At 44.2% G+C, this 15,468-nt stretch overlaps 1 protein-coding gene across 1 annotated transcript; it reads right to left on the bottom strand.

Annotated features, from left to right (window-relative positions):
- Positions 1-455: 455 nt before the first annotated feature.
- Positions 456-14,826, bottom strand: LOC311140858 (NLR family CARD domain-containing protein 3-like). The gene is made up of 6 exons (XM_084176130.1): positions 14,720-14,826; positions 12,377-14,163; positions 9,268-9,437; positions 7,630-7,840; positions 1,505-1,547; positions 456-1,085 (listed from the first exon to the last, which is right to left on the bottom strand). The coding sequence occupies exons 1-6, from the start codon at positions 14,754-14,756 to the stop codon at positions 562-564; spliced, it is 2,772 nt and encodes a 923-aa protein (XP_084032256.1). The 5' UTR covers positions 14,757-14,826; the 3' UTR covers positions 456-561.
- Positions 14,827-15,468: the final 642 nt, after the last annotated feature.

Below are 15,468 nucleotides of genomic sequence, written 5' to 3'. Positions count from 1 at the left end.
CAGTGTGTGTGTCCAGTGTGTGTGTGTCCTCTGTGTATGTGTGTGTCCAATGTGTGTGTGTTCAGTGTGTGTGTGTGTGTGTGTCCAGTGTGTGTGTGTGTCCAGTGTGTGTGTGTGTCCATTGTGTGTGTGTGTCCAGTGTGTGTGTCTGTGATCAGTGTGTGTGTGTCCTGTGTGTGTGTGTGTGTGTGTTCAGTGTGTGTTTGTCCGGTGTGTGTATGTTCAGTGTGTTTGTTGTGTGTGTGTGTGTATGTGTGTGTGTGTGTGTGTGTACAGTGTAAGTGTGTATCAAGTGTGTTTTTGTGTCCAGTGTGTGTCAGTGTGTGTGTCCAGTGTGTGTGTGTGTTCAGTATGTGTGTGTGTGTGTCAAGTGTTTGTGTGTGTTCAGTGTGTGTGTGTGTCCAGTGTGTGTGTGTGTCCAGTGTGTCAGTGTGTGTGTGTGAATCTAGTGTGTGTGTGTGTGTCTAGTGTGTGTGTGTGTGTCCAGTGTGTGTGTGTGTCCAGTGTGTGTGTGTGTGTCCAGTGTGTGTGTGTGTGTGTCAGTGTTACCATGGTTATTATTTACAGGGACACTGAGGAGTCAACATAAACCCCAAACCCTGGATAGAGGGACTCAGTGAATGTGGAGTGGAATGTGTTCAGGTGGGTCAGTGTGTCAGAGGAGACTCTGTAGAAGGACAGAGTGCCGGCTGGCCAGTCCAGATACACTCCTACTCTGTGGGAGCTGGAGGAGGGGACGTCTATGGTAGTGATATTATCATTGTGACAGGCAGAGTAACTGTTGTCAGAGCAGATCAGACTCCAGGACTTGTCATTGTATCCAAGCCAACAGTCACTACCCCATCCTCTCCTGTTGATTCCTTTATATGTCACTCCTATACCAGCCCCTCTCCCACTCCACTCTACCTCCCAGTAACAGCGCCCAGTCAGACCCTCTCTACACAGCACCTGTCCACGGTCCTCAAATCTCTCTGGGTGATCAGGATACGGCTGCTCCTCTGTCCTCCATGTCACCTTTCTGTACTCCTCAGACAGAGAGAGGAATCTGTTTACTGTGTTTAGGTCCAGTGTGAGATCACAGACATCTGATGGATGAAACCAGACACAATATTAGAAATCATCATCACTCACATTAGAATGTTAACTCACTTTTCACTAATTCATTTAATGTAGATGTTTCTAGGTATCAAAAGGAGAAGTTAAGGTAACTTGAGATTTGTTGAATGATCATATGTTATACTGTATGGTAATATAAAACACACTTATTCCCATTAATTACGCCCACACACACACACACACACACACACACACACACACACACACATACACACACACATTGTCAAAGCAACTCTTTGAAAACTTTGGTCTCCCTGATTTCTGCTTCTGTAGAACTACAGCTGATATTTAATATGACCAAGTAAGTAATGATGGTGGTCTTTGACTTTGACTTCACTTGAATTAAGACTTATTCTTAGTCATATTCTTCACAGCAGTCAACACTCACATTTTCTAAGTCCAGGTTTCATTGTGTACTCTCCACCATGTTCCACACTGTAGCGGTAAGCAGAAGAACAGACAGTCATTGAGGGATACACCTGAACTCACACACACACACACACACACACACACACACACACACACACACACACACCGGACACACACACACATTCAGCATATAACTTTGTACAAGCGGTGGTAAGAATGTTTGTCTGTGTGTGTGTCCAGTGTGTGTGTGTCTGTGTGTGTGTGTGTGTCCAGTGTGTGTGTGTGTGTATCCAGTGTGTGTGTGTGTGTTTGTGTGTGTGTGTTCAGTTTGTGTGTGTGTGTCTAGTGTGTGTGTGTGTGTGTGTGTGTGTGTCCAATCTGTGTGTGTGTCCAGTGTGTGCCCAGTGTGTGTGTGTTTGTCCAGTGTGTGTGTGTGTGTCCAGTGTGAGTGTGTGTGTGTCCAGTGTGTGTGTGTCCAGTGTGTGTCCAGTGTGTGTGTGTCCAGTGTGTGTGTCTAGTGTGTCCAGTGTGTGTGTGTCTGTGTGTGTCCAGTGTGCGTGTGTGTGTCCTGTGTGTGTGTGTGTGTCCAGTGTGTGTGTGTGTGTGTCCAGTATGTGTGTGTCCAGTGTGTGTCCAGTGTGTGTGTGTGTCCAGTGTGTGTGTGTGTGTGTGTCCAGTGTGTGTGTTTGTGTGTGTGTGTCCTGTTTGTGTGTGTGTGTGTGTGCCCAGTGTGTGTCCACTGTGTGTGTGTGTCCAGTGTCCAGTGTGTCTGTCCAGTGTGTGTGTGTTTGTGTTTGTGTGTGTTTGTCAAGTGAATGTGTGTGTCCAGTGTGCATGTGTGTGTCCAGTGTGAGTGTGTGTATGTCAAGTGTGTGTGTGTGTCCAATCTGTGTGTGTGTCCAGCGAGTGTGTGTGTGTGTGTGTGTGTGTGTCCAGTGTGTGTGTGTGTGTGTGTGTCCAGTGTGTGTGTGTGTGGGTCCAGTGTTTGTGTGTTTGCCTGTCCAGTGTGTCCAGTGTGTGTGTGTGTCCAGTGTGTGAGTGAGTGTGTGTGTTTGTGTGTGTGTGTCCAGTGTGTTCGTGTGTGTGTGTCCAGTGTGTGTGTGTTTGTCCAGTGTGTTTGTGTGTGTGTTTGTGTGAGTGTGTGTGTCTGGGTGTGTGTCCAGTGTGTGCGTGTGTGGGTCCAGTGTGTGTGTGTGTGTGAGTCCAGTGTTTGTGTGTTTGCCTGTCCAGTGTGTCCAGTGTGTGTGTGTGTCCAGTGTGTGAGTGAGTGTGTTTGTTTGTGTGTGTTTGTCCAGTGTGTGTGTGTTTGTGTGTGTGTGTTATACATAGCTTGGGCTTTGTCGAGTAAGGCTTAATTATGTATTTAGATTGTAGTTAGGTATTGTAGGTAGGCATCGTGGGCTGTTGTGGGTAGTTATTGTAGGTTAGCATTGTATTCGGCGGTGCCGGGTGTAGCACGAAGCTAGCTAGCTAGCCGTTTTTCAAACAAAGTCAACACATTAGCCATTGCTAGCTAGCCAACACGACCAGCTAACTGTACTGTAGCAGCTAAATACAATATATTTGTGCTAGCTAGCCAACGTTTAATTATTGCTGCGTTATGAAAGGAACTAGACACGGACACGAATTATCTGTTTAGTGTGTTAACACACTATTGGTAGTTTGTTGTAACCAAGTATTGGTGCTAAACTGTGTGTTATTGGATGCTAGCATGCTAGTTAGCTATGGCGTCATAGTTAGGCATCGTGGGCTGTTGTGGGTAGTTATTGTAGGTTAGCATTGTATTCGACGGTGCCGGGTGTAGCACGAAGCTAGCTAGCTAGCCGTTTTTCAAACAAAGTCAACACAGTAGCCATTGCTAGCTAGCCAACACGACCAGCTAACTGTACTGTAGCAGCTAAATACAATATATTTGTGCTAGCTAGCCAACGTTTAATTATTGCTGCGTTATGAAAGGAACTAGACACGGACACGAATGATCTGTTTAGTGTGTTAACACACTATTGGTAGTTTGTTGTAACCAAGTATTGGTGCTAAACTGTGTGTTATTGTATGCTAGCATGCTAGTTAGCTATGGTGTCATAGTTAGCTAGCTGAATAAAGTAAGTTGAGTCTATTCCTTGAAATATTGAACCGCTGTAGTTCACAACAATTCTAATTTCTAAAGTGGAAGTTGGGAGAGTTTTTATTCGGGTTGTTCAGTGAAACAATTATAGTTTCTGAGGTGGAAGTTTTGGTGAGGGAGGCCCTACTCTCTCCTTTCCCAGATGTTTAGATCATTTCATTCCGATCTCCTCTGGATTATTGTAGCCATTTGCTACAGCCAGTCAACTATGCCTCTGCCTATCCCTGTTCTCTCCTCTCCGCACAGGCTACACAAACGCCTCACACCGTGTGGCTGCTGCCTCTCTAACCTGGTGGTCCCTGCACGCACCCCACACCTGGAGTTCCAGGTCTCAGGCAGCCACTGGAACTGCCGTTCTGCTGCCAACAAGGCTGACTTCATCCCAGCCTATGCTAACCTCCAGTCCCTCGACTTCCTGGCGCTGACGGAAACATGGATTACCACTGAAAACACTGCTACTCCTATTGCTCTCTCCTCGTCTGACCATGTGTTCTCGCATACCCCGAGAGCATCTGGTCAGAGGGGTGGTGGCACAGGAATCCTCATCTCTCCCAAGTGGACATTCTCAATTTTTCCCCTAACCCATCTGTCTATCTCCTCATTTGAATTCCATGCTGTCACAGTCACTAGCCCATTTAAGCTTAATATCCTTTAAGCTTAATATCCCAGGTTCCCTTGGAGAGTTCATCAATGAGCTTGACGCCTTGATAAGTTCCTTTCCTGAGGATGGCTCACCCCTCACAGTTTTGGGGGATTTCAACCTCCCTACGTCTACATTTGACTCATTTCTCTCTGCCTCCTTCTTTCCACTCCTCTCCTCTATTGACCTCACCCTCTCACCGTCCCCCCCTACTCACAAGGCAGGCAATACGCTTGACCTCATCTTTACTAGATGCTGCTCTTCTACTAATCTCACTGCAACTCCCCTCCATGTCTCCGACCACTACTTTGTTTCCTTTTCTCTCTCGCTCTCCTCCAACACTACTCACTCTGCCCCTACACAGATGGTAATGCGCCGCCGCAACCTTCGCTCTCTCTCTCCCACTACTCTCTCGTCTCCCATCCTATCATCTCTTCCCTCTGCTCAATCCTTCTCCCTCCAATCTCCTGATTCTGCCTCCTCAACCCTCCTCTCCTCCCTTTCTGCATCCTTTGACTCTCTGTGTCCCCTATCCTCCCGGCCGGCTCGGTCCTCCCCTCCAGCTCCGTGGCTTGATGACTCATTGCGAGCTCACAGAACAGAGCTCCGGGCAGCGGAGCGGAAATGGAAGAAAACTAAACTCCCTGCCGACCTGGCTTCTTTTCACAACCTCCTCTCTACATTTTCTTCATCTGTTTCTGCTGCTAAGGCCACTTTCTACCACTCTAAATTCCAAGCATCTGCCTCTAACCCTAGGAAGCTCTTTGCCACATTCTCCTCCCTGCTGAATCCCCCCCCCCCCCCCCCCCCCTCCACTTTGAAAAGAAGGTTGACGACATCCGATCCTCGTTTGTTAAGTCTAATGACACTGCTGGTCCTACTCACACTGCCCTACCCTATGCTTTGACTTCTTTCTCCCCTCTCTCTCCAGATAAAATCCTGCGACTTGTGACTGCAGGCCGCCCAACAACCTGCCCGCTTGACACCATCCCCTCCTCTCTTCTCCAGACCATCTCCGGTGACCTTCTCCCCTACCTCACCTCGCTGATCAACTTATCCTTGACCGCTGGCTATGTCCCTTCCGTCTTCAAGAGAGCGAGAGTTGCACCCCTTCTCAAAAAACCAACACTCGATCCCACTGATGTCAACAACTACAGACCAGTATCCCTTCTTTCTTTTCTTTCCAAAACTATTGAGCGTGCCGTCTTTAGCCAACTCTCTTGCTATCTCTCTCAGAATGACCTTCTTGATCCAAACCAGTCAGGTTTCAGGACTGGTCATTCAACTGAGACTGCTGTTCTCTGTGTCACGGAGGCTCTCCGCACTGCTAAAGCTAACTCTCTCTCCTCTGCTCTTGTCCTTCTAGACCTGTCTGCTGCCTTTGATACTGTGAACCATCAGATCCTCCTCTCCACCCTCTCCGAGCTGGGCATCTCCGGCACGGCTCACTCCTGGATTGCGTCCTACCTGACCGGTCGCTCCTACCAAGTGGCGTGGCGAGAAGCTGTCTCCGCACCATGTGCTCTCACCACTGGTGTCCCCCAGGGCTCAGTTCTAGGCCCTCTCCTATTCTCCCTATACACCAAGTCACTTGGCTCTGTCATATCCTCACATGGCCTCTCCTATCATTGCTACGCTGACGATACACAACTAATCTTCTCCTTTCCCCCTTCTGATAACCAGGTGGCGAATCGCATCTCTGCATGTCTGGCAGACATATCAGTATGGATGACGGATCACCACCTCAAGCTGAACCCTGGCAAGACGGAGCTGCTCTTCCTCCCGGGGAAGGACTGCCCGTTCCATGATCTCGCCATCACGGTTGACAACTCCGTTGTGTCCTCCTCCCAGAGTGCGAAGAGCCTTGGCGTGACCCTGGACAACACCCTGTCGTTCTCCGCTAACATCAAGGCGGTGACCCGATCCTGCAGGTTCATGCTCTACAACATTCGGAGAGTACGACCCTGCCTTACACAGGAAGCGGCACAGGTCCTAATCCAGGCACTTGTCATCTCCCGTCTGTATTACTGCAACTCGCTGTTGGCTGGGCTCCCTGCCTGTGCCATTAAACCCCTACAACTCATCCAGAATGCCGCAGCCCGTCTGGTGTTCAACCTTCCCAAGTTCTCTCACGTCACCCCGCTCCTCCGCACACTCCACTGGCTTCCAGTTGAAGCTCGCATCTGTTACAAGACCATGGTGCTTGCCTATGGAGCTGTGAGGGGATCGGCACCTCTGTTCCTTCAGGCTCTGATCAGTCCCTACACCCAAACGAAGGCATTGCGTTCATCCACCTCTGGCCTGCTGGCTCCCCTTCCTCTGCGGAAGCATAGTTCCCGCTCAGCCCAGTCAAAACTGTTCGCTGCTCTGGCACCCCAATGGTGGAACAAGCTCCCTCACGACGCCAGGACAGCGGAGTCACTCACCACCTTCCGGAGACATTTGAAACCCCACCTCTTTAAGGAATACCTGGGATAGGATAAAGTAATCCTTCTACCCCCCCAGCCCCCCCCCCCCCCCAAAAAAAAAAAAGAAAAAAAAAAGAAGAAAATATTGTAAAGTGGTTATCCTACTGGCTATAGGGTGAATGCACCAATTTGTAAGTCGCTCTGGATAAGAGCGTCTGCTAAATGACGTAAATGTAATGTAATGTAATGTTTGTCTAGTGTGTGTGTGTGTGTGTGTGTGAGTCAAGTATGTGTGTGTGTCCAGTGTGTGTCCAATGTGTGTGTGTGTCCAGTGTGTGTGTGTGTCCAGTGTGTGTGTGTGTGTGTGTTTGTGTGTGTGTGTGTGTGTGTGTGTGTGTGTGTGTGTCCAGTGTGAGTGAGTGTGTGTGTGTGTGTGTCCAGTGTGTTTGTCTGTGTGTGTTTGTCCAGTGTGTGTGTGTGTTTGTCTAGTGTGTGTGTGTGTGTGTGTGTGTGTATGTGTCCAGGGTGTGTGTGTGTGTGTGTGTGTGTGTGTGTGTGTGTGTGTGTGTGTGTCCAGTGTGTGTGTGTGAGTCCAGTATGTGTGTGTGTCCAGTGTGACACACACACACACACACACTGGACAAACACACACACACACACACATACACACTCACTCACACACAAACACACACACACACTGGACGCAGAAACACACACACACACTTGACACACACACACTGGACCCACACACACACACAGGACACACACACACTGGACACACACACACACACACACACACACACACACACACACACACACACACACACACACACACACACACACACACACACACACACACACACACACACACACACACACACACACACACACACACACACACACAGTCTTTATATAACTTAGTCCAAGTGGTGGTCAGAATATTTGTCTTAACTAGCCTGATAACTCCAACATGTCTGATATGAACATTGACATAAACCCTCTACATACTTGAGTTTCTCCAGTCTGCAGTGTGGATCCTCCAGTCCAGCAGAGAGCAGTCTGACTCCTGAGTCTCCTGGGTGATTGTAGCTCAGGTCCAGCTCTCTCAGGTGTGAGGGGTTTGACTTCAGAGCTGAGACCAGAGAAGCACAGCCTTCCTCTGTGACTAGACAGCCTGACAGCCTGCAAAGAGTCAAATCATATTAAAACCACACTGCTATTCTTTGGTGGTGAAAATAGTGGCAGTATATTTTTTCAACATTTTTATTTATACCAGTGTCCTGAAACCTGCCATACATATATAATTATTAGAAAAAATCTTAATATTGTGTGTAGAGAGAAAATTGTACAGTACGAATATTTGAGTAGACTGACCAGAGCAGTTTAAAAAGCAGTATCAGTCAAAAGACAGACCATGAGGTATCAGATTTAGATTGTATTGAGTATACAGTCCACACCATATATATTTTGACAGTGAAGCTAACATTTTAAATGTCGCTCTATACTCCAGCAAATTTAATTTCAGATCAAATGTTTCATATGAGGTGACAGTATATAATGTCACCTTTTATTTGAGGGTATTTTAATACATATCCGTTTCACCATTTAGAAAATAAAGCACTTTATGTATCTTGTCCCCCCATTTGAAGAAGTCATAAGTATTCTGACCAATTCTATTATAGTGTATTAAAGTAGTCAAAAGTTGAGTATTTGGTTGTAAACTCGTTGGTTGCATTTGCAGTTTGTTTTGGTTGTGATTTGGGTTATGTTTTGTCCAACAGTAACTGAATGGTGGATGATGACTGGAGTAATTTTATGTCTAAGTGAGTAGAAAACATTTTTCTAAACACTACTGAATTAATCCTGATGATGCCATGATGAAGAAAAATCATGAATGAATCATGAATAATAATGAGTGAGAAAGTTACAGAGGCTACAACAAAACATGCTAACCTCTCACCATTACCAATAACAGAGGGGGTATGATCCTTGATCCTCTGTAACTTTCTCATTCATCATCATTCACGATTCATTCATGATTATTCATAATCATGGTAGCATCCATATGAATGTAAAAGTGTTCAGAAACATCTTCTATTCTTACTGACAATACAAGTGAAGTGACTCCAAAATGACAGGACATTATTCACCATTCAGTTTCTATTGGGAGAAACATCATCCAAAACACAACCAAGACAAACTGCAAATACATTCAACAAGTTTGTAGAATCACAGGCTTGATGTAATCACTGTGGGTAAGGAATATGGGACCAAACACTAAACTTAAGACTACTTTAATAAAATATAAGTGAATATGTCCAAATTATTATGACTTTTTCAAATGGGAGAACTAGATACATAAAGTGATTTCATTTCCAAACAGTAACTCAGATATGTATGAAAATACTCTCAAATAAAAGGTGACATTATATACTGTCACCTAATATGAAACATTATATCTCAAATCCAAAATGCTGGAGCATAGCACCAAATTTAAAACTGTAAGCTTCACTGTCCAAACACATATGGTGTGGACTATGTGTGCCTGGTAAACACATATGGATCTGGTGAGCAGTTATCACTTGTTGACCAACTACAGGAATACTGACCTCAGAGTCTCCAGTTTACAGTGGGGATTCCCCAGTCCAGCAGAGAGCAGCTTCACTCCTGAATCCTTCAGGTCATTGTTACTCAGATCCAGCTCTCTCAGGTGTGAGGGGTTTGACTTCAGAGCTGAGACCAGAGAAGCACAGCCTTCCTCTGTGACTAGACAGCCTGACAGCCTACAAAAGTAAAATCATATTAAAAATCATACTGCTATTCTTTGGTGTGAAAATATAGTCTTTCAACAATGTCAGATACATCAGTGTACTGAAACCTGCCATATCTATTCATATATGTATATATACAGTACCAGTCAAAAGTTTGGACACACCTACACATTCAAGGGTTTTCCTTTATTTTTACTATTTTTTACATTGTAGAATAATAGTGAAGACATTAAAACTATGAAATAACACATATGGAATCATGTAGTAACCAAAAAAGTGTTAAATTAATCAAAATATATTTTATATTTGAGATTCTTCAAATAGCCACCCTTTGCCTTGATGACAGCTTTGCACACTCTTGGCATTCTCTCAACCAGCTTCATGAGGTAGTCACCTGGAATGCATTTCAATTAACAGGTGTGCCTTCTTAAAAGTTAATTTGTGGAATTTCTCTCCTTCTTAATGTGTTTGAACCAATCAGTTGTGTTGTGACAAGGTAGGGGGGTATACAGAAGATAGCCCTATTTGGTAAAAGACCAAGTTCATATTATGGCAAGAACAAGCTCAAATAAGCAAAGAGAAATGACAGTCCATCATTACTTTAAGACATGACGGCCAGTCAATACGGAACATTTCAACAACTTTGAACATTTCTTCAAGTGCAGTCGCTAAAAACATCAAGCGCTATGATGAAACTGGCTCTCATGAGGACCACCACAAGAATGGAAGACCCAGAGTTACCTCTGCTGCAGAGGATACATTCATTAGAGTTACCAGCCTCAGAAATTGCAGCCCAAATAAATGCTTCACAGAGTTCAAGTCACAGACACATCTCTACATCAACTGTTCAGAGGGGACTGTGTGAATCAGGCCTTCATGGTCGAATTACTGCAAAGAAATCACTACTAAAGGACCCCAATAAGAAGAAGAGACTTGCTTGGGCCAACAAACATGGGCAATGGACATTACACCGGTGGAAATGTGTCCTTTGGTCTGGAGTCCAAATTTGAGATATTTGGTTCGAACCGCCGTGTCTTTGTGAGAAGCGGTGTGGGTGAACGGATGATCTCTGCATGTTTAGTTCCCACCGTAAAGCATGGAGTAGGAGGTGTTATGGTTTGGGGTTGCTTTGCTGGTGACACTGTCTGTGATTTATTTATAATTCAAGGCACACTTAACCAGCATGGCTACCACAGCATTCTGCAGCGTCACGCCATCCCATCTGGTTTGGGCATCGTGGAACTATCATTTGTTTTTCAACAGGACAATGACCCAATACACCTCCAGGCTGTGCAAGGGCTATTCTACCAAGAAGGAGAGTGATGAAGTGCTGCATCAGATGACCTGGCCTCCACAATCACCCGACCTCAACCAAATTGAGATGGTTTGGGATGAGTTGGACCGCAGAGTGAAAGAAAAGCAGCCAACAAGTGCTCAGCATATGTGGGAACTCCTTCAAGACTGTTGGAAAAACATTCCAGGTGAAGCTGGTTGAGAGAATGCCAAGAGTGTGCAAAGCTGTCATCAAGACAAAGGGTGGCTATTTGAAACATTTCAAATATAAAATATATTTTCATTTGTTTAACACTTTTTTGGTTACAACATGATTCCATATGTGTTATTTCATAGTTTTAATGTCTTCACTATTATTTTACAATGTAGAAATTGTAAAAATAAAGAAAAACACTTGAATGAGTAGGTGTGTCCAAACTTTTGACTGGTACTGTATATACATGAATTAATGTATCATTATTAACAGTAGATAACATTTTTCTAAACACTATTGAATTAATCATTGTGTGTGTGTGTGTGTGTCCAGTGTGTGTGTGTCCGTGTCCAGTGTGTGTGTGTGTCCAATGAGTGTGCGTTCATTGAGTGATACAGGAATACTGACCTCAGAGTCTCCAGTTTACAGTGGGGATTCCCCAGTCCAGCAGAGAGCAGCTTCACTCCTGTATCCTTCAGGTCATTGTTACTCAGATCCAGCTCTCTCAGGTGTGAGGGGTTTGACTTCAGAGCTGAGACCAGAGAAGCACAGCCTTCCTCTTTGAATAGACAGCCTGACAGCCTGCAAAGAGTCAAATCATATTAAAACCACACTGCTATTCTTTGGTGGTGAGTAATTTTCTTTCTGTGAGTAGATAACATGTTTCTAAACACTACTAAAGTAATCCTGATGATTCCATGATTGAGAAAGATCATGATTGAATCATGAATAATAATGAGTGAGAAAGTTACAGAGGCTACAACAAAACATGCTAACCTCTCACCATTAACAATTATTAACATCAAATAAAAGGTGACATTCTATAATGAAACATTCAATCTGAAATCCAAAATGCTGGAGCATAGCACCAAATGCAAAACTGTAAGCTTCACTGTCCAAGCACATATGGTGTGGACTATATGTGCCTGGTAAACACATGTGGATCTGGTGAACAGTTATCACTTGTTGACCAACTACAGGAATCCTGACCTCAGAGTCTCCAGTTTACAGTGGGGATTCCCCAGGACAGCAGAGAGCAGCTTCACTCCTGAATCCTTCATGACATTGTTACTCAGATCCAGCTCTCTCAGGTGTGAGGGGTTTGACTTCAGAGCTGAGACCAGAGAAGCACAGCCTTTCTCTGTGAGTCCACAGAATGACAGCCTGCAAAGAGATCATCATGATTTCACAAACACACTGTTAATTTAACACCAGTAGTGTAGAAGGACAATGGCAGATGCATTTGGTTTATTCTCTTAAACAACATATAGATTAATCTTCCATCTCCTAGAATTGCATGGTCATATTGTTATACAAATGTGAACACCAATGCACTGATTCAGTAAGTTTTTCAATGTAATACTATATATTATATACATATTATAATACATATATTTCTCTAAACTGAATATTTTTTCCAGATGATTAGTACTTAAATGTCATTTTATGTACTCACAGAGCAGCTCTGGAGGCTTTGACCACTGGCAGCAGCCTCAGAAGACCTTCCTCTGATCTGGAGTATTTCTTCAGGTCAAACACATCCAGCTCCTTTTCTGAAGTCAGCAACACAAAGACCAGAGCTGACAACTGTGCAGGTGACAGTTTGGCTTTTGACAGACTTCCTGATCTCAGGTAGCTTTGGATCTCCTCCACTAGAGAATGGTCATTCAGTTCATTCAGACAGTGGAACAGATTGATGCACCTCTCTGGAGAGGGATTCTCCCTGATCTTCTCCTTGATGTACTTGACTGTTTTTTCATGGCTCTGTGAGCTGCTTCTTGTCTTTGTCATTAGACCTCGTAAGTGCTTCTGATTGGACTCCAGTGAGAGGCCCAGAAGGAAGCGGAGGAACAGGTCCAGGTTTCCTTTCTCACTTTGTAAGGCTTTATCCACAGCACTCTTGTAGAAAGTAACTTCAGGCTTGTCTCTGAACAGCACAAAAAAGTATTTGGACAATGATTGAGGTTCATCCATTAGATTCTCATTGTTGTTGATAAATGAGAGGAACACATATACAGCAGCCAGAAACTCCTGAATGCTCAGATGCACGAAGCAGTACACCTTGTCCTGGTACAGCCCACATTCCTCTTTAAAGATCTGTGTGCACAATCCTGAGTACACTGAGGCTTCATTGACATCAATGCCAGCATCTTTCAGGTCTTCTTCATAGAAAATCAGATTGCCATTCACAAGCTGTTGAAAAGCCAGTTTTCCCAGTGACAGAATGATCTCTTTATTCCAGTGTGGACCTGTCTCTTCTTTCCCAAGATACTTTTCATTCTTCTGTTTGGTATGAAACTCCACAAGGTGTGAGTACATCTCAGTCAGAGTCTTGGGCATCTCTTCTGTCTTATGTTTCAACATGTGTTCAAGGACTGTGGCAGAAATCCAACAGAAGACTGGAATGTGGCACATGATGTGGAGGCTCCTTGATGTCTTTATGTGTGAGATGATTCTGCTGGCCAGGTCCTCATCACTGAATCTCTTCCTGAAGTACTCCTCCTTCTGTGGGTCATTGAACCCTCGTACCTCTGTCACCTGCTCAACACACCCTGAAGGGATCTGATTGGCTGCTGCAGGTCGGGTAGTTATCCAGAGGAGAGCAGAGGGAAGCAGATTTCCCTTGATGAGATTTGTCAGCAGAACATCCACTGAGGTTGACTCTGTGACGTCACAACAGATCTTGTTCTTCTGGAAGTCTAAGGGCAGTCGGCACTCATCCAGACCATCAAAGATTAACAGAACTTTGTACTTGTCGTAGTTGGAGATTCTTGATTCTTTGGTTTCCATTGAGAAGTGATTGAGAAGTTCAATGAAAGTCTGTTTTTCCTTTTTCATCAAATTCAGCTCCCGGAAAGGGAATGAAAATACAAATTGGACATCCTGATTTGCTTTTCCTTCAGCCCAGTCCAGAATGAACTTCTGCACAGAGACTGTTTTTCCAATGCCAGCAACTCCCTTTGTCAGCACAGTTCTGATAAGTTTGTCTTGTCCAGTTAAGGGTTTGAAGATGTCGTTACATTTGATTGCAGTCTCTGGTCTTGATTGTTTCCTCGTTGTTGTCTCAATCTGTCTCAGCTCATGTTCATTATTGACATCTCCTGTTCCACCCTCTGTGATGTAGAGCTCTGTGTAGATCTTATTAAGAAGTGTTGGGTTTCCTTGTTTAGCGATCCCCTCAAATACACATTGAAACCTCTTCTTTAGATTAGATTTGAGTTCACGTTGGCAAATCACAGCAAGCTCATCTGAATGAAGAAATAACACAGAGGATATTAATATTGCATCTGTTTTAATGCCTACAGTATTGTAAAGTATTCTAGGACTGTTATAAACATTTTAATAAAAGTATTACATTGTTTATTATACTAGTATTAGTATTACTAGTATTATTAATCTTGTCTCTCTCTCTACTCTGTCTCTCCTCTTCTCTGTCTAAATTAAAATTTGTAAATTTATATCATTATTGGTATTACTGATGGTATCATTAATTCTCTCTCTCTCTCTCTCTCTCTCTCTCTCTCTCTCTCTCTCTCTCTCTCTCTCTCTCTCTCTCTCTCTCTCTCTCTCTCTCTATCTCTCTCTCTCTCACTCTCTCTCTCACTCTCTCTCTCTCTCTCTCTCTCTCTCTCTCTCTCTCTCTCTCTCTCCACAACACATCCCTGCTGCTACTTGATGAGGTCACTAGGTGTTGTGTTAAGGCTGCTACAATATCATTGAGTTACACAGCTACTTTAGCTGTACTTTAGCTACAGCTTTTAAATGTTCTAAAACAGCATTCAACATGAGGCAGACAGCTCTTACTTTTCTCCAGTGTGTCAGCAAGCTCCTTCTGGTTCATTTTCCTCAGGACGTGCAGTGTGATCTTCAGAGCCCCCTCTCTGGCACTGCTCTCCTGCTTCTCATCTTCAGCGTCCACCAATTCCTTATCCTGCTTCTGACTCTCAAAGCCTTCTGGGAGTTCTGGACAAAGAATCCTCTTGAACATCTTCAGCTCGTTCTTCACAAATGTCATAATATTCTCTTCAAGCAACTGAAATAAATCAAGTAAATCAGTTAAGCAAGAGACTAAGTGCTTTCACATTAACATATTAATGATTGATTGACAGATCAACTTTACTTGAGGTAAACAAAACCAAATGTACATAACAGGACCACATACACTGAAGATGGAGGCCAGGTCTGTTTGATGACTCTGGGAAGACTGACCACTGAGAATCTCTGACTCTGATCTCTGATGTTGGTTTCTGTGGACAAAACATCAGATTACATCTCCTCATCCAGGGAGTGCACACACACACACACACACACACACATGCGCACACCCACAAACACACAGAGGGAGGGAATGTAGTGTTAGTTTAATATTGTTTCAGGACTATGAAAATGGAAAAAAGGTTTAGCCTATGGATTTTGAAAACAACAAAAATAAATGGTAAAATGGGAGAGGAGAAATGACTAGAGACAGTGTTGTTTAACTCACTGACCATGACCCATGAGTTCTTCTTACCTTTGTTCAGTAAAAAAGTATCCCTCTCTAAACATTATAGGAC

This window comes from Coregonus lavaretus (genome assembly GCF_964263955.1).
Source record: "Coregonus lavaretus genome assembly, chromosome: 2".
NCBI classification, from domain to species: Eukaryota; Metazoa; Chordata; class Actinopteri; order Salmoniformes; family Salmonidae; genus Coregonus; species Coregonus lavaretus.
This window is presented reverse-complemented; position numbering and strand designations above follow the sequence as displayed.

Excerpts from the sequence above, each read along its gene's own strand:
- LOC311140858 (XM_084176130.1), bottom strand. The coding sequence starts at position 14,756 with ATGAACCAGAAGGAGCTTGCTGACACACTGGAGAAAA. Across the intron at positions 9,438-12,376 it reads TGGTCAAAGCCTCCAGAGCT|TCAGGCTGTCTAGTCACAGA; the intron begins GCTCTGTGAGTA and ends TTTTGTAGGCTG. Across the intron at positions 1,548-7,629 it reads GTCAATGTTCATATCAGACA|GAACATGGTGGAGAGTACAC; the intron begins TGTTGGAGTTAT and ends CGCTACAGTGTG.